Source organism: Myiozetetes cayanensis, unplaced genomic scaffold (assembly GCF_022539395.1).
Source record: "Myiozetetes cayanensis isolate MyiCay16 unplaced genomic scaffold, myiCay2020 scf7, whole genome shotgun sequence".
NCBI lineage: Eukaryota > Metazoa > Chordata > Aves > Passeriformes > Tyrannidae > Myiozetetes > Myiozetetes cayanensis.
In genome coordinates this window covers 42,130,239-42,150,473 of record NW_026087964.1, presented here as the reverse complement: position 1 = coordinate 42,150,473, position 20,235 = coordinate 42,130,239, and the positions used below count along the sequence as shown (strand labels likewise).

Here is a 20,235-nt window from a genome sequence, read left to right as displayed (position 1 = left end):
CAGCAACCTCATGCCAAATAATGTCTTGGACACGCCAATGATGTTCTCAGAAGGACCATGCTGGACAAGAGTCAGGCCACCTAAGTCTGATTAGAAACTGATTGTCTTATAGTAAGCATTCAAATATACTACAATTGTCTTGTAGTAAACATTTAAATTTACTGTTTTGTGCACCTGGCCTGCAGCAAGACTAAAATATCTACACAAAAGCAAGACAAAAAACCCTATCCTGTACAAATTTTCATAGACTTAACACTTTTTAGTATCTTTGAAGCAAGTATCACAGACTTAACACATGGTACATAGAATACTATTAACACAGGGAAAAGGAGAGACCTCCTGGCTAAGTATGCTGCTCCACAGAAAGCAGCACAAGATACAGCGGGACAAAGGAAAAACATAAGTGGTAGCATCACTTTGAGCCCTGGGAGGTGGACCTGGGATAAACTCCTCACTTGCAGCATCTTTGATGATACCTGAGGTATTCAGAGAACAATTTGCTTCTCAGATTAGGATTGGTTTGGGCACACTGGTAACTGTATGAACACATCCCACCTCCTCTGCAAATACACTGGTCTCTGTTCTCTTCTTGGGATTCCTCTGTGCTTTCGGCATCACAGTATATACCCATTATGAATGGCTCTATAGAGCCTACTAATCCTAAAAAAGAGAATAGACATGGAAATGTCACAATAACAGACAGGAAACTATGTGCTTCCTAGCAATATCCCTTGGATAAAGGGAGTGGAAGGACATTTTAGAAGCAAACTCATGAACTTTTAAATGACTATTCTGGTTGTAACACCAAAATCCAAATATTATTTACTAAAGTACTTTGAAGCCTCTGGAAAATGTTAGAGACTTATTGGGGTAAGAAGAATGCCAGGAAATAAAATTTCTGGTAAGTAGTCACACAGCATGACATTTTCCTTACCCATTAAATGCAATATTTGATATCCTCAGCTTTATTTCTATTTGCTCTATAGAGAGAGGTAAATGCTTTCTTTAGAGTAGAAAGTGCTACCCCAATTAGCATAAAATTTTGCTTTTAACATTATAGAAGTTTTTGCTTAGTTAAGTATTAACAACCATCACTGCTGCAATGCCAAATAAAATTTAGGTACATTTTAAAAACTATTACCAGACTGTAAAGCATAACGCAATAAAAATGACTGAAGTTCACAGTAGTCAAAATGTGTATGCGCTGAATGTTAAATGTGTATACCAAAAATGCACGCTGACTTCATGCACACTGACAAATTACCATTACATTCTACACTTATGTCATCTTTGAGGAGCTGACTACTTCATAATGGCATAGACTGTGTCTTTAATTACAACTAAAACTCTCAAGAAAAACTCATGAATTATTGCAGAACTGAACTACTCAAGGTTTTTAGAATTATATGTTTCTTCCAAGGAGACATACGGCCTGAGCAAACAGTATCATTATTCACATGGAGGAGTCATTCTTTTGAGAGCTCAAATCACAGAAATTCAAATAATATTTCATGTCTAACTTCTGGAGAGGTTTTTCCTGTAGAGATAATGTAAAATGGAAAATCCAAAATTCATGTTTTAAAAATATTTCCAAAAAACTACATGTAAAATGTGAAAAGCTAAGTTGCACAGTTTTGAGCTAGAGGAGGTACATCCATTTTTATACTATCCCAATTCTGATAAGTTTTAACATGAAGATAGCCATTTGCAAATTTAGGCTGTTTTACAGTGAGAAAAAAGAGATAAGTACTTCTCTTCACATAAATATGATTTTGGGAAAAAATTACAAATATATTGCAGAACAATTACATGCTGGATAGAAGCAGAGTGACTGATATATTCCCATCATGGACCCAGGGGGCTTTCTGGAATGGACACTGTTAAACAAATGAGGCTAAACTCCAGATGGCCGTATTTCAAGTTATCCTGACAGCACCGTATATATAGTACAGCAGATGCCAATCATTACAGCAGAGGCTCATTTTGGGAGCTGAAGTTAACCCTGCATTTAACAAACTTGCATCTCAACATGACCAATAGGAGACTTTGCCCACCTAGCTTTCAAGCTGGACTGCATGCAGGAGTCAAGGTTTGGGCAGCAGGAGGTGGTGCTGGGGTAGCCTCTCAGAGAAAGGACCAGGGTTTGTCCTGTGCTGGACACAGCCACTTAAAGCTGGCTCTGATAGAACCAGTGCTGACCAAAGCTGAGCCTGTCAGCACTGTGTTGGTGGTGCCTCTGCAGTGATATATTTAAGAAAGAGTAAAAAACACTGCACAGCAGCTGTGAGAGGGGAATAAGTGTGAAAGAAACTGCCCTTGCACACAGCCAGGTCAGAGAAGGGAGAGGGGGAGAAGGTGCTCCATGTGCCGGTGGTGAGATGCCCCCTGCAGCCCCAGAGTAGATATCCACACTGCAGTCCATGAAGAACCCCACACCACAGCAAGTGGATGTGCCCTGAAGGAAGCTGTGGAGAACCCACACAAAAGCAGGTCTTTGGCAGCTGTGCCTCATGGGGAACCACGCTGGATCAGTTCTTGAAGAACTGCAGCCTACTGGAAGGATCCAAGTCAAAAAAGTTAATTATAGAATCTATATTACAGAATATTCTAAGTTGGAAGGGATCCACAAGGATCATCTAAGTCCAACTTCTGGCCCTGCACAGGACACCCCAAAAATCCCACTCTGTGCCCAAGAGCATTGTCCAAATGTCTCCTGAACTCTGTCGGGCTCAGTGCTGTCACCACTTCCCTTGGGAGCCTGTTCTGGTGCTCCACCACCCTCCAGGTGAAGAACTTTTTCCTAATATCTAATCTAGTTCCTAATAATCCAATCTAATATTTATTCAGGAAGGACTGTGGGGGGAACAGTCCTGGGTGGGACTGGGTGGAGGGAACCTACTCCAGAGCAGCAACCAAATTAGTAAAATGACGATTAACAGGTTTTAGTCAATCTTTCAGATGTCCAGGAAACCCTGAAACAGACAAAGAATGTCAACCCAAGTTTATATGTAAAGTAAACTGAGGGTACTGGACTAATTTAAGAATTGTTCTTAAAAAGGAGAATGCCCAGTTCTTTTATTCTCCTTTTAACTTTAGGATTAATAAACATCTCCAGAGTTCACTATATACTACAACTACATGATTAAAGAAATACGAGACTTGTTCTAACCAACAACTGGAAATAAAAAAATTTTTAAAAAAATTTAAAAAAACCCAAAACCAAACAAACAAAAAAACCAAACAAAACCAAAAACAACAAAACCAAAACAAAACAACAACAACAACAACAACAAATCTACACATCTGCTAGCACTGTGTAGGTTTTCCTCAGGTGCCTGTATTTGCATCTGTTTATTCCCAGAAAGACTCTTGGTTCACCATCCTGACAAACACCACAGAAAATATTAATCCTGTAGTGATGAATATCATTATTCAAGGCAATACAGATTATTTTTGATTGGTCTGAAGATCACCAGCTTCCTATGCTCATTGACTCCTTTCTCTGTTTTCAGGAGCACAGAGAACAGAGCTTCTTTCCAGAAGCTTCTCCTTTATTTCCACCAGAAATAAAGGAGAGAGTTATTAGCTTTGTTTAAAATGGTATTTTTATGAAATTCCAAGATAACAACACTGTCTAATTATTCTAATTAAGCCCACTGCTACTTTGCTGTAAATAATATGCTCATCACAACATGTACTTTATAAATCTTAGGCAAGCCCTGTATTGTTGCCTTCTGGCTTGTCAGGTCTGCCTGCCTTTTCCATGTGTCAGCAAGTAAAATGGTCTGTGGAAGTCATGAGAGATATCTAATTTTTAGGGGAGGCACATCAGCCAGAAACAAGGTCTATCAAATAGAAATATGAAAAGAGAATAAGGAGAAAGGATACAAGGAATAGTCACAAAAAAGATACTGCAGGGGACTGAGAAAGGTGCAGGGGAGAGACCTGGTGACATGAACTTGGCTGTCAGTTTGCTCCTTGCACAGAGCCAACCCCTCATGTCTTCCAGTGTCTGGACTTTGCTATGATGATCAATGCTTGCAAGTTTAATTACTATGGGTGTAACTTTTTAGTAACTACTGACAAGCAAAGCTTTGTAGAAACTTGCTTCAAATACCTGTATAAATGATAATTGACCTGAGGTTTTAATAAGGGAGGTAAGTTGGTTTGCAGAGATGGACCATTATATTTGTGGGTCAATTAAATACCAGTCCTACTTTATTTTTACCTCTAAAGACTTTATCCAGACTTTACACAAGCATCATTGTCCTTTGTTCTGTAGAGCCTAGGGTACCCCTCCCAAGACTCAAAGTGTCCTAACTCTCACAGACACAGCTATATAAATTGCAATTTTCAAAGGAATAAGTTTGGGGATATAAAACTAATTTCCCTATGAAGTACTAAGAGGAGACAGTTAAAAACAGCTTCCTCATTGACACACTTCTCTTCAGTCAGCGATATACATGCACAGAAGTATGGGAAAACTGAAGGGGAAAAATTAACTCACAGGTTCTCTTCCAAGTCCTCAAAGCGAATGGAAAAGCACTTCTTTTATCTACTGTGATAATGTGAGGGGGCAGATTTGGTTTTATTTTATAAAACAGTTCTTGTTCACTGAATTAGCTTGTGTTTCTCACTTCTAATCTAGGCTGTAACTCTGCAACTTGCTCCATGTCATCAGCGCTCAAAAGATCAAACTTAGCTGACCTAATGACAGAATTTCTGCTGCCACAATTCATTTCCCAAGGTGCTTAATAGGACTAATACATGAGTCACGTATGGTCTAATAAGCGCTTAACATTATGGAAACACTTATCACCCAAAGCAGCAGGATCTGTGGAGTGTGGAACAAAGCAGCAGAGAAATAAGCCTATTATCCATAAAGATGGAAGCCTAATCTTAAAACATTGCAGACTAATAAAGCATCAGGGCACAGCCTGTTTTTGTCGTAAAAAGGAAATTATTAGACTACAATAATCGCAACATAGGATAAAAACTCTTTTGTCCAAGTTTTGGGCCTCTAAGCTGTTGCAAGGAAAAGTAAAAGGCCATCAATATCTATCTATATGTATCTATAACATACCTGTAACAAGTTTCAGCTACTCTGTCTCTAAATTAGCACTAAAAACTATTATTCTACACTGAATAAAAGTGTAGCTGTCTCTGTGGGACAGAAATACAGAAAGTATTGTGGATTTTTGATACACTGGATTTATGAGAGACAGTAGCATAGCACACAGACCTTTATATTTTATGGTCTACTGTGTTTTAACTCTAGTAAGTGTTACAATATAACAGAGTATGATTTGAAAAATCATGCATTTCCAAAACAAAAGAGTTTTGCTTAACTTATAGCTTGCCAGATATGTGAAAATTTTCCATTAATAATGTGGTACCAATTCAAAATTTTATGTCTTTGTGCAAGACTGACAATAGAGTAACTATTATGTTAAAATTAGAAACTGTTCAATGCTGCCGACCAAGTAAAGCACTTATTCATACCGTTCTTTTAAGCATAAGAATAGTTGCATTGCACTACAGGGGAAAGTTATGAAACATATGATTAAATGCAACTAAATTAGGTAAAAATCACAAAAACAACCCCGTAATTTTGAAAAATCTCTAAAGCATACTGGAAATAAATAGGTTTGTGAGACATGGAAAGTTGAGTCTTGTTTTGCCAGAGTTTGTATTTCATGTATGAAAAACAAAGGAAGACCAGAGTTGATGCATTTTCAGAGATGACTTCTTACCTCCCAACGAGGTCATGCTCTTTAAAATCGCATCCAAAATTATTACATAGAAGTTTACCATAAATCTTGACAAGAAGTCAATTTTTGCTGTATTATAAATTAAACAAAAAGAAAAATTGATTGAACTCTAAGAAGAAAAAGCAACAATGTTCATTTCTACAAAAGGGGACCAAAGATATAGACAGTTAGTAAAATGTTCTGTGCCCCTCTTGTGTTTCTTGCAGTAAGGAGAAATCAGCATAGGAAGACTTCCAAGGCTTGTGGTGTGCACCTTAATTAGCAGAGGTTCCTGCCAATAGCACCGTGAAGAACCACATGCTCAAAGTGGAAGAGTGCATTGCAGTGACTGCAGGAGGTTGTGGGGGAAAGTTAAAGAGGAAAGAGATCTCGTGTTAATCCCAGGACTAAAAGCATTTCAGATATGAGGCTCCGTTTCTACAGAAGACCAAGACAAACATCTGGCAGCCAGGAAGTATGTTGGACAGACACACAAAAGAAGAAGACTCACATGAACACACGTGGTTTGAAGGGCAATCCTGCCTTTTTATACCTGAACACAACACTTTCATGAATAGCCATCAAGGATGCTCAAAGTTATGAAAGCTCAAACACCACATTAAAGACCTCTCCCTACAGCTCAGAAATGTAACTTTAATTTTTAAAAGAGAAAAAAGCCACCTGTGTTTCTTTGTCCATGAAGACAATAAAAATACAAAAATAATGGATCTGCCTGCTCATTACTATGATCAGAAATACCACTTGGACCTGACTTACTCTTTTACAACCACAAATTAGATTTCTCCTAAAAAAATTGCTTACAGAAAAAAAGGACTGTAAATAAGTAACTTGCTTCATTTTATAAAATCTGGAACAAGGCTTTCTCTACTCACAAGATGCCGACTACAGCCACTGCTCTCATGTCACCCATCATACACTCCAGAGCAGAACAGCACTCACTGGGACCTTCACTGGAATGGTCTCCATCTTCCCTCCAGATATGGACAGCATTATGGCCCTGCTTCAGCATGCAACAGTCAACTACCTGAATATACCCCAGCTTAATCCCAGATCTTTCTTGGATCATAACTAGGGTGACTCAGCATCTGGCAGGACTCAGCCCTAAGGACACATGCAAGAAGAAATTAGTAATTTCCATTTAAATGCTAATACTTATTCTTCCCAGTGAAAATTGAAGTATAACAAGTGATCTCTCATCACACAGAAAAAGCCTTGATTGTTATTTAATGATTACAACGAATTGTTAGAAAGCATGAAATGAAGCTAATAAATCTTCCGTTGAACCTGACACTTTCAACAAGCAAAAGTACTCGAAGTTTTAAAAAACAGTTCTGTCTGATTTTTTTCATCTTAAACTAAACTTTCCACATTCTTCAGTCACAGATCCACATACTGGCACCACACAACCTGAAACACCTGGCTACTTAAATAACTTTTTTTAAGATTTCTTTTTAGTGCTACATATATGTATAAAATACATTATATTCTACAAAATTCAAGTTTGTTCATCAGCACTATTCACTGCAGCACCTGTTTGCCTTTCAGGGATAAATTAAGAAATAAGACAAACACTATGGAAGTAGATTTTTTTCCTTTCTTACTCCAGCCTCCTAGGAGGATATAAGTACAGTTTGGTTTGTTTGGGTTTTAAAGCTACGTTCTGTTTTAAGTAAAGATAAGCCAAGGATGATTTTTATTTGACAATTAAATAATTTTAACCATTAATTAAACAATTTAATATTTTTTAAATAATAGTTTGTGAGACTACCTTTTCTTTCTCCCCTGTAAAAGAGAAAGATGAAGCAAACAAAACCTCATGAAACTAAAGCCTGTGACTTTTGAAACAGGAGTCAATACTTAGATTATTTGTAATAGTTTCAATGAATTAGTCACCACTGAAATGCCTACTTCGTTTAACAGAAACTTACTACTTTATTCATAAACTTGTAACACTAAAATATCCAGAGAGAAGTGTCCATTCTTGAAGTCTCTTCATGCACCAAGGAAAAACATTTTTGACTTTAACTATATAAAAACAATACTGCCATCACCTACCCTGAGAACTGCCTGTTTTTGTTGCTAATATAAACATACATGTGCATATGTGTGTACACATGAGAATTACAACACTCCCACATGCTACAGCCCCAGTATAAAACAGCATAAACTTTCTCCAGAGTTAAAAAGCATATGTAAAATACCACAGAGGCAATGCAGTTCTATTTCAATTTTATGTGCAGTATACTCTAACTAGAGATACATGCACCAAGGCATCATGTTCAGACTCCATACAGTGCCATAGTCAACTGCAGAGGGGCACCTGGAACATTTCTAGAAAGAAAATGGAGTCTCTGATAAGCTCAAACTATTCTTTGCAACCTGTCCAACAAAGAAGAGATTACAAGTAGTTGCCTTAGGTTACCTCCCTCCCCTTCCTTTCTTTCCTCCATTGATTGACACAGAAGAAGTTGGGTGGATAGCCTCAAGTGTCTGGACACCAGGCTCACATCATGGCACAAAAGATGCACATCAGACCTGTGGTGCTTGGCCTCTGTGATGGAGAAAGTTATATGCTACTAAGTGTAAGCTTCTTTTATCTCCTTATTCATCTCTGAAAAATTTTGTACAGCACAACAAAGAAACAACCCATGGCCACATGAAATGTAAACTGCATCTGAGCCTGTTGAATTAGATCACCTCATCACGTAAGTCAGGTCAATTCCTTTTCCATTACCTACTTCTACAGTTATAAAAGTCCTCTATGCCATGAAATTAATTTTGAAAGACCTCAAAGTAGGTGGTCTAAGCTCAGCACCACATGAAAGTAAAACAAGCTGCACCCAAGAAATACTGGACCCTTTCCAATACACCAATTGTAGACAGAGCTGGTAGCAATTCTGATAGCTGCTAGGAAACTAAAGGTTACTTAACAACTATGATTTAAACACCAGTTTCCAATTGTAACTCTGCCAACCTTGAATCCTTCAGGCTGAAATTCTTCTTGCTTATCTCGATCTAGTTTTTTTTTTTTTAATTATACTAAAAGAAATGCATCACATCTGTAAGACAGTAAGTGTTTGTGCATTATGTATTTGAACAAAATACAGGATTCTTCTACCCTCTTTGAGAAGAAACCTTAATATCTAGGCATTTCAGAGGAGACACTTGAATGACCCAAGAGTTCTGTCACATTTCAAACTTAAAAGAAATGCCTAGTATGGCAAATCTGATAAATCCAAATCATCTGTCTAAACTGTAGGTTGTTGAAGACTGCAACTTGGATTAGACAGATTCAGGGAAAAGCAAGTAGACACCTAAGCAAATAAGGGAGAGGAGTAAAGGAGAATGCTGGGGAAAGTCTAAAAAAGATGATGCTACAGGTGTCTATTTATATCAAAACATATTCCCCTCCGCTATCTGGTTGACTTCCCATGAACACTAAACTCAACTTGCATGTATGTGCATTTGCTATGGCAATACTGCTTTCAGAGTAACCCTGATTCCCTCCCTGCATTCGGTATACGAATAAGGACAGTACAACAAACTAAATCTTATCTGCAGGACACCTGCTTTATGTAAAAATGGGAAAGCACACAGGAACTGCTGGAAGGAGCAAACACAGCAGTGGAGTTCCATGCACGTCGAGCAGTTTACAATGGAGCCTCTTAGGATGAAATGGGATATCAGAGACAAACACACAAGCTGTGCTTCAAATCCAGCAGAAGAGCAAACCAAAACTTGGGGCATGGAAGTCGCAACGAGCTGCAAATAAACCCACAGAGCACTGTCACAACCTGAAGTGTAAATTGTCTGATCTAAGAGAGAATTTTTAAATATATTGTTAAAAATTGATTTCCTACTACACAAGAGAAATCACAACCTTAAATCTTAGGTTAATGAAGGAACAGGGACTTGAGAACTATCACAACAGTTTTGAAGGAAATAAAAGTTACACAAACAACAAGTGAAGACATTTTTAAAATAAAATTTGTACAAAAATTCTCTTAGACTTTTAATATCTCATAAAGAAACAAAAGAAGCAAAAAGCTTACTTCTTCTTTCTAAACATTGCCATTAAAACACTTGATCATTTACGCTAACAAAATTTAACTCAGGTACCCAAGTTCCTTTAAATTTCAGGAGTATTAACTCCTTGGCAAAGTCTTACCATTGAACTAAAGTGACATCAAGCACATATGTAGTACAATTAAAGGGGAAACAAAGTTTCTGACCCAACGAGGTGCCCTATGCCACAGAGAACTCGAATTGCACTTCTCAGGTGGCAAGAACAAGCCCCCTTTCACCACAGCAAAACTGGCAGAGCAGCTCTGTACAGTGAGAGTGCCCAGCACAGCCACACTGTGCAGTCTTGATTCCTCCCCAGAGCACAGTCATCCATCCTGTCAAATGAGGCAGTGGGGAACAGTAAGCAGTCTCACAAGCAGAGTTTGTGTCCTAACACGTGCATAAGAAGGTAGAATTAAGATTGTCTGCCTCTCTCACTTTCTAGTCAGTATATTTTGCTTACGGAACATTAACATTCTTTCCGATTCATCTGTTCAGCTTGGCAAAAATCATCTTAAATGTTTTGTCCACGCACTCACAGACTGCACAGATTTCAGCTGTGACTGGCTCATCGCTTTCAATATTTAAACATGGCTTCATTTTTAGAAGAAAACAAGCATGAAAGACTGCTCTAGAAGCTACAGTACAAGAGATAAAAGCAATGGGAACTTTTGTATGCAGGAATTATCCAGCTATCTAAAAATTTTTTTGTAACAGTTGCATGCTTGCTTACAGACTAAGTTACATATTAGAATCAAATATAATACAAAAACCCTACATTAAAAGAGTCACAACTGCAGCATGGCTATCCTACTTACAAACAGAACCAAACACATGAGAAGTTACAGAATATAATATTCTCCATCCACTCATTTCTTACCATTGCACATGGCTTATTATCACAGAGTATACAGTGTGAAAAGGCCATTTTGGTACAACAACCTAAGAAGTTATCCATGGACAATGAAAGAATGTAGTAGAGATCAAAATAGTATTTGGTCTCAGGACAGGAAAAAATTGCTATTAATAACCAGAAATGTACAACATAGAATATAAATAAAAAAGACCCAACAAACAAATCCTAAACTTAAAACCAAACTTAATTACCTAATCAACATTTAGAGAAGAAAAAAATTCAGTAAAGTATAAGACTGGTCAGTGCTCAAGGCAAAGAAATAGAAAGAAGATGAGTGATTTGATGTACTATGAAAACAGAAGTGCTTCTTACACGTTTCTGCAACTGTTTTTCCTAGGGCAGCATGAAAAATATATTTTGGGCTCTTTACTTACAAGCTATGGAGATCTTATTTGTTATTCTGTCTATCTGAATAACAACAAACCTTAGGAAGAAAAGCTTCCTTTCAGTTTGATGTTGTTAAATTTCAGTGTGTAGTATAGGCTAAATGAATTTGTGTGCATCAGGTACTAAAGTTTTCGAAGCACCCACAACTCTATATAACAGCACAGCTGAAAATCACAAAACAAAGACTTGATAAAGGTGTTTTGTGAAAACTTTGAAAAGTCAAATTTGTTTCTCTGACAACTTAAATAGTTTTATTCCATTTGAAGAGGTCTTACTAAATATTATTAAACGGTTACAGCAGTACAAAGAAAAGGTGAAATAGTGAAAAACCTGGTAAAGGGGATGATATAAATCAAAACGATACTTTTTATAAAAGCACCAATCCTAAATCCCACAGTCCTTCTTACTTGACTAGCTACACAACAGACTAGAAACTTAATTCCTTGCCTAAATCAAGGTTACAAAGAGGAATGATATGTTGCCTGATCTAGGCTGAAAGCCACATTCCAAAGAAGCTACTTCAAGACACAACTACAGACAGACAAAAGATAAGGATCACAGCACTGAATGCTAAAATATGGAGCAGGAGAAATGAGAGACGCTCTCATTATCCTAAAACTAAACCCTATGAAATGAGCATCCAGAGCTAAAGTTACACTAGGAAGAAATCCAAGCACATAAAGACACAGAAATGTAATTCAGGCATCACAACATATACACCAGCTCACATAAATCCTTGCACAAATCCCTGAGTAAGAGATTAAAGAAATTATGCAGCTATGGAATCAGAACCAAAATACTTCAGCCACTTAAAAGCAGGAATAACTTGTTTCCTTTATGATAAAACACACTGCAACTTCTGTTAAATAACCTACCACATTGAAGGAAATATTTATATTATTTAATTACCAGAGAAAACAGAAGAAGCTAGAAGGACTTAAAAGAAACTGATGGAATGGGCAATAAAAGGTGTAGCCTAAAGGAGTAGTGACAAATTAAAACAATAAACACTGCATGGATAATACAAATCATCTGGAATTATACTGGAATATAAGCAACAAACTTAAGAATTCAGAATTGCTTTAGAGACTCCCATAAAACATTGAGCTCTTCTGCAATCAGAGAGGTCATAAAAAACAAACTTAGCCCGAATAAAACCTGGGGTAACAAAACGCCATGAAAGGTATTAAATCATCACTACAGAAGTCAATGGGATGTTATACCAGAGCACAGTGTTCAAATCAAGATAAGCTATCTTGAAATAATAATGCAATGCTGGAAAGTGGAAAGAGAATCAGCAATTCCAGCAGCACCACCAAAATGCAACTTCATTTTCAGCAAGGTGAAACTTTGTATGTCAACAGTCTAACAAAGAAGGGCTCCTCTTCTTGAAGGGAAACATAGCATAAGTGCACAAGTATGGCACAGCATCTAGAACAAAGATAGGACTATTTCTTCCTTTTCCCTCTCAATGTGAAAAAAGGAAATGTGAAGAACTGAAATGTGACTGTCAGAACTGAGAAAGGAAGGCATTTCACTCTTGGCTTACTAAGCAACCTGTGCACTTCTTTCAGAGAAGCAAGTGAGAACTAGGCCACACAAAAAAATGAGATGTTTTGAAACAATGTATTTATAAATATACCAAGATAGTCATCATTATAATATTCTGTAAAAACAGAAGACAAGATTTATAAATCCATACAGTTAGAGCTTCTAGGAGAGGGCCACCGAAACGGTACCTTGTTCTAGGTCTGTGCCACAAGTGCCTTTTGCCCACATCTTTCCAAAGACTGGAAGAGCATTCCTAAAAGAAAGTTGATACTCCTCATAATTCCCCAGAAAATAGATTTAAAGTACCACGATGGACTCCAAATGTAAAAGCACCCCACTACACTCATACCAGTGAACTGGAGCAAATGGTTTGTTTCCTCCTGTTAGGTCTTGGTAAAAAAGGAAGAGTAAACCTACCTGAATGCTAAACAAGTAACAATCACAAAAACATACATTCAAAGCACAGACAAGTGCTGGAAAAAGCCCTTCAGACCTCTTGCTTCAGGATGTATGCCAAGAGCTCATATCAAATAAGGCAAAAGTTTTCTGCAGGGCAGGGATATTCCTCAACTGCTCTGGGTTTCTTGCTCTTCTCCCTAAGGCAGCAGATCCCAGTGCCACTGTCAGAAAGGACAATGACCCAGACAAATGGGTAGCCTAAACCATTCTAGCAGCACCTGCCCTCCTTTACCATGAAAAGGTTTCTCCTTTTGTACTGGCGTTCATTACACTGTTTCTTAAAGGTGGAAGCAAAACCTTGTGCAAATTATCTGATTTCAGCATACACTATGTAGGAATTAGATCGATTAAACAAGAGGGGGAGGATGTTGGCACCTCCCAAAATGAAGTGCTATTGTCTATCAAGAAAGCCTTCAATATCCTAGGAGTACCTGAAAGGAAATAACCACAACCCAGAAGGAAACAGTTTAGGATTTGAGACAGTCAAGCTCTTTGTTTGCCACAAACAAATCAAAATGAACTCAAAATAAAATAATTTCCTCTCTTCCTGCTAATTTTAAAGTGGATGACTTGTACCTAGAATCCATTTTCCATTCTTTAAAGTTCAGTAAACTTACTGTAGTGAAATACTAGATTTTTCCCTTCCTTGCAGGCAAATTATGCATAAATGGCAGTTCACTTAAAAAAACTGTGCAAACATATGTCGATAAACGAACTATGCACCCTACTTCAATTAAAAAGTTGACATGACAAATAGATGAAAACATGAATTCTCAATGACAGCTCTGGCAACCTTAGCCCAGCTGTACTTCGACTCATCAAGCTATCCTTCACATCCTAAAAACACATGTGAGAAATGCTCAATAGGACTTCACACACTTTGTTTGTAAAAGACATTATTTCCATAGTAAGTATGAAGATCAGAGTCTTGTTTAACTTTGAAAATTGATTCTATTAACAAACAAGACATTATTTCTTACTGAAGAAATCTTCCTTTAATCTGGAGATGCAGCAGTTTCCAGACTTTTTCCATTTTGATCTGTTTCAAGGGAGTAATCCTTGAGACCAACAAAAACCAACCTCATAAAACAGTGGCATGGAGCAGTCACAAATATATTATCCAACAAAAATGCCTTCAGGTCCTGCTAAGAGCTTTGGAAACTGCTCAAGTACAAAGACCGACCATTCACATTGAGAAAGCACTTCTGAATAGCAGACAATATGGGGAAGATGTAGCAAAAAGGCATCACTGTGTGAAAAAAAAAAAAATCCACAAAAAATCATTCATATAAATCATTCACAATATTGTTGGCTCTTCAAATAGTATACAAGATATAAAAGGATGTTAATGTTTAAAGAGGCAACAATCTCAGGGTAAGAGAATAATAATGAAGACTAATATGACTTGTGAAAGCTCCCCAAGGCCCTGTTCTGGATGGGAGTCCCATAGTGCTGTGTACAGCAACACAGTGATGACTCCCCACCTCAGAAACCACACACCCAAAGGCAATTAAGCTAAAATAAAATTAACTAGGATATTCATCTGATGTGTTTAACAGCTCTAGTTCTTATACGTGATATGTTTTTGGAGTCTGTACTACCACTTCAGCCTTTGAGAGAAAAAGAGGATTACAATCTTTTTTCTGGAAACATGATTCAGGAACAGTAAGGGATGCTAAGGAAGAAGAAACAAAATATTCACCCTCTCAATCATGAAGTGCTTAGCTCACACAAATGCTGCTTATCCTGCAGAAGGAGAAAAACAGACTGCTTTCTAAGAAGTAAAAAGCAGATTCCTCAATTATGTAACTTTTTCTCTTTAAGAAGCTAGGTACTAGGTATTTAATTTCTAAAAATTCTCTTTACAAAGACATTTTCAATTTCCATCAAAATATTAGCCCTTCCTTTGCATTATGTATTCTTTACAAAACACATATTTTCAAGAGGATGTTGCAGGAAAATGGTTGGAAGTCATCCCAGAAACTACTGCATTATATATCCTTTCTGTAATTCAGGTGAAAAAGCTAGTATACATTATTCTAGACTGGAAGGCAGAAAAGAACAAGTCATTGTGGACTCAGCATCTGCTGCCAGAACAGGAGAAATGCTTTTAATGCAGCAGGAATGTCCCTTTTAAAACGCATACAATTTTTTCTAAAATTTAAAAGATTTAATCAATTACCAACAAGTTTTCTGTTCATTTTTGCTGCACTGGAAGTCAAAGGGAGACTATAATCACAGTTCATTCACAAAACAATTAACACAGATGCATGAACTTATGCAAATATTTTGTCAAAAAGTTTTAAGAGGTACCTTGTTCTTCAACAATCAATACAGTAGCAATGTGGAAAAGTCTATTATGGTTATATGGTCTATGGTCTATTATACTTCCTAAGAGGAAAGGCTAAGAGAATTGGGGCTGTTTAGTCTGGAGAAGAGGCAGCATTGGGATGACCTAATTATGGCCTTCCAGTACCTGAAGGGAGCCTGCAAGAAAGATGGAGAGAGATTTTTGTAAAAAGCTTGTAGTGATAGGACAAGGGAGAATGGATTCAAACTGAAAGAGAGTAAGTTTATATTAGATATTAGGAAGAAATTCTTTACTGTGAAGGTGGTGAGGCATTGGGACATGTTGCCCAGAGAAGTTGTGGATGTCCTGTCCCTGGAAGTGTTCCAGGTCAGGTTGGACTGGGGTTCTGAGCAACTTGATATAGTGAGAGGTGTCCCTGTCCATAGCAGGGGGGTTGGAACTAAATGATCTTTAGGTCCCTTCCAACCCAAGATGTTCTATGATAGACACAGATAGAAAAAGGAACCCAAAATAACAATGAAAACAGCCTTGACACTTATGCTGCTTAAAGATGCAAATATAGTAACAAATTACAGACTGCTTTCAGGATCACTCTGCTTCTAAAAGCTCTAAATATGAGCATTTCTAAAATCCCGCTATTCAATATTAAATACTGAAAATTAAGTTAACATATCCTACTCATCCTTAATCCAGTAATACCTTTAAGTTCTGATGCACCTAATTGCAAAGTACTGCTGTAGCTAAAGATTATCCCCCGCCAGATAGATCCTAAGAAATCCCTTAAGACCCCTTTTTCCAGAGGGATGAAGCAAGACCGGAAGGTTACAACATATGGAAAATGCATGAGAAATTGCAGCCTAACAGAGACATTAGAAAGCAGGGCAGCACTCAGAAAGACATAGCTCTTAATGGGTAGTTTCCATTTAAATGGCATCCAGTGTCAGCTCTCAGTTACCATGCATCACACGGCAGCTACAGCCAGAGCCAAACCCTGTTTGCACAGCTTGGAACCCAGGTGCACAGCACAGAGAGCCCAGCGTAGCCAAGAGCCACCTTGAGGACAAAGCTGATAAAACCAAATGCTGATTTTCTTGCTAGGAAGAATAAACATGTACAAAAATGACGTCTTTTTATGAAGAACTACACACTTATATAGCAACAGAAGTTGCTCTGTGCATGTGTGTCTATATGCACAACATGGTAACATCCACTGGCTGCAGAAGCCTGTGATCCCTGGAGACTCATGTGCAAGGCATTAGGGGAGGGGACAGGGACACAGGGCTCTTGCTGCCCTTGGCAGGATGTTCTCAGAGGGCTGCTTCTAATCCACCTCCACTTGTTTGCTATGACACACTGCCCTCTCAACTGCCTAAAGCACAAGCTTGTCTAGTGCCCAGAGAACTCAGTGAAGCAGACATGAAATCACCACCAGAGACCTTCCTGATCTTCTGCTACCCTCTGAAGTTGCATAGCTTGAAGAGCAGCTTAAACCCTGGAACCCCCAAACTGTGGGTATGTCAAGTTGCCCACAACTAAATGTCATATATCCATTAGCACCTCTGAGGTACTGTGACTCCCTGGTGCCCTCTCTATCTTCAGCATCTGTACAACTGTGCCATTAACAGCCAAAAGTCAGATTAACCTGCTTAGCACAGCTAATACTAGTGTTAACACTGTAGGAACGTGTTTAAACTTGACACTGAGTAATTAAAGTAAATCATATGTATTTAAAGTACACTGTTCCAAAGGCACTCAAATCACTGCAGCGCTGTAGATAATTATGTATAGCAGTCAGCACACTGAAAAAAGAAGATGAGGAAATGTTCCTGACAAAGTGAAGGGAGCTGGTGTGCTCTGAACATAATCTGAAGAAAGAATAAGGGTGTTGCATAGCATATAACCTATAAATTAAACTGTCAATAAAAAGAGAGAGAGACTAGGGAAAATAAAGGCAGAAGAAAAACAGCTATTTCTTCAAATGAACCTCAGCTGCTGAATCCCTCTCTATAAATCTAATTGTATATATTTTAAAATCCAATATTACTTTGTTCTAAACATTATTTCCTAGATGTCAGAATCAGCAGAGAGGACCACGTATTTCTTGAAACAAATTTGACAGGCTACTATATTATACTTTTCATGCTTACTGGTATGCTACAACAGTTAATTTATAAAAAACCAAAGGTCTATAAAAACAAAGTTATATCTGTAGGATATTTTCATGAAACACTGTTTTGCAGCTAATAGCCTCTAAAAAGGAAAAAAAATGATGGATGAAAAAGGGTTCTACCCAAAATGACTGATGAAGAAGAGGAAGGAAAGGGCAGCATGTGAATCTGCAGCAAAATATAATGTAACTATTGATCTCTGCAATAAGTAGCAGGTTGTCTTTCAGATCACAGGTACTTTTATAGTTACACAAACGTCCTTGCTTGCTCTACAGTAAAGGTCTTAAAACAATTGACCTGATTTTTGGGGTTTTTTAAGGGGTTAGGGGCTCCTATTCAATCTATCAATTAAAAAGAAAAAAAAAAAACACATAGAAACACAGTCAATAATGAATGACGTTAAAATAGAAAACTATAGCATTAGCATAAGTAGAATAAGCAAACCTACAGCAGCACAGCAGATTAATGACAGTTACAACAACACGAAACCTGGTAAAAGACAGTTTTAAAATGCTCTTACACAACAGAAAACCTGAAAAGGCAGAAGGCTCTTATAAAGCTGACCTTATGCACACAAAATGAACTACAGGTAACGCTGCTGAGAGATGTATGCATCTTACCCGTGAGTACAGCTTTTGCTGAAGGGTCTGCCAGATCCAGCGCAGATTTCCCATCGGTGTTCCGAATGTTTGGATCAGCTCCGTGCTGCAGCAGCACTGTGCAGGGAAAGCAGAAACAGTATCTTACCTCAGGTATACACAGGTTATTTACTGTTAAGTGTCTCCTCGGCATGATGTAGGCATAAACACACATTGCACAATTTTCTTTATTTTTCCTTCTGTTGTGGTTTTTTTTTTTTCCTCTCTTTTTTCCTCTTTCCTTTTTTTTTTTTTTTTCCCCTTCTTGTTAAGCACTGCAGCAAAAGATCTTCTCCGGACTAAGGCTAAGTTGGTAAGTTAAGATATAGTGAGACCACATGACTTTGCATGGTAAACATGAACCCTGAATCTCTTGCAGTACTCGGTTTTGGGTTCCTCCTGACAGCTATAGCTGGTATGCTGTGCAGTCACTGACTCACACTGGGAAGTCTGCTGAGGAACCTGCTTCTGCCTTTACTACCACTACTGCTGCTTGTTACCACTCCTATTCCTTTTCCTGCTGAATATCTATCCCAAGTCACCCCGCCTCTGTACATCAGTAATACCCCCCAGTCTTCCAGAGGCTCATCACTTGCGGAGAAAATCTTAACCACGGCACACTGGCTCACCTTCAAGAACTGTAACAAATAAGGTAAGATGTGTAACCTGGTACCCTGCAGACTGGATGTTCAGAGGCTATTATTCTCACTGGTGTTTCTTGTCCCTACTAAGCCTATAAACACATAAAAGTTCAAGTACATAAAAATTCTTAGAATGCAATATGCAGTCATATGGATGGGAAGGCACTGATACAGTAAATTGCCATCAACTAGAAAATATCATTAAAAACCCCCACTATTTCACCTGTAAACTCTTTTGATCAGAAACAATATAAAGAAATTTGGATCACCATCTCAATATCAAGGCATTTCCTACAGAACTGGAAAACAAAGCCCATGGCAACATTAGAGGGCTGACAAAAAGGTTGCAAATGATATGCAAAATAAGCACAACCTATTACAAATTCAGAGCAACAGTTACATACTCATTTTGCACAAGTGTGAAAAACAGGACAGTACACAGAGACTCAAGGTAAAGGAGACAAATAATAAAAACCAGTAGATATTTATGGTTGCTCTTATAACCACACCTGTTGAGATATAGATGGACTGAAGAAGTCAAGACAAAGAAATACTTGCAAACACTTTTTGTAACTAAGGGTGCAAAACCACTTCATTTCTGTAGGAAAAACACATAACCAATTCAGAACAGAAGTAATCACTGATATTATATATATATGTGTATATCTATTTCACTTTAATCAGCAAAACCCTTCTCAGAATATACTTTTTTCTAAATTAAAAATTTAACTGGTAGTATTGTTTTTATTCAAACCTCTTTTCTTATACATTTCTGACTGTAAATTCTTGTCACATTGTCAAATTACATATATTTTAGCTTACAGGATGCAATGCTACATGCTTGCCCCTAAGCTGAATTTTTGGAGAAGTTTGGTGCTTCAATGAAGTAAATTGACTTATTTTATGCTTTGATGAGAAGGTACAATTGTCTGATGTTTTTGAAAGAAGTAGGAAGATTGGGCTTCAGTGGTTTTTTCTTTGGTGGTGGTGTTTTTTTCCCCCATGTCAAGACAAAAACATCAAAATGGGGGAAAAATAGCTAGCACGTGCTTACAGAATCTTGTTAGGATCTGGCACCTACGTTTCTGAAGATACCATCTGTGCCATACATGCTACCACCCCCTTCAAGATCTTACTCACAGCCAGGTTTGAGACTGAGCCAGCCTCTCAAGCCAGTCAGGCACACTCCAGCAGGAAGAGGTGAACAGGACAGTAGGAAGTACAGGAACTAAGTATGGAGAGACAGACTCGATATGTCCTGTCTCTATTCTTTTGGACCCTACTAGTGAATTTACATACCTGGGGAGAGGGCAGCCATTTGTCCCAAG

The 20,235-nt window shown here is 37.9% G+C and overlaps 1 protein-coding gene across 1 annotated transcript in view; it reads right to left on the bottom strand.

The window, feature by feature from the left end:
* Positions 1 to 20,235, bottom strand: part of TNKS (tankyrase) — a 136,458-nt gene that overhangs the window by 84,592 nt on the left and 31,631 nt on the right. Inside the window, exon 3 of the mRNA XM_050338714.1 lies at positions 18,249 to 18,344. Within this exon, the coding sequence (XP_050194671.1) occupies positions 18,249 to 18,344 (96 nt within the window). The remainder of the gene's footprint in view (positions 1 to 18,248; positions 18,345 to 20,235) is intronic.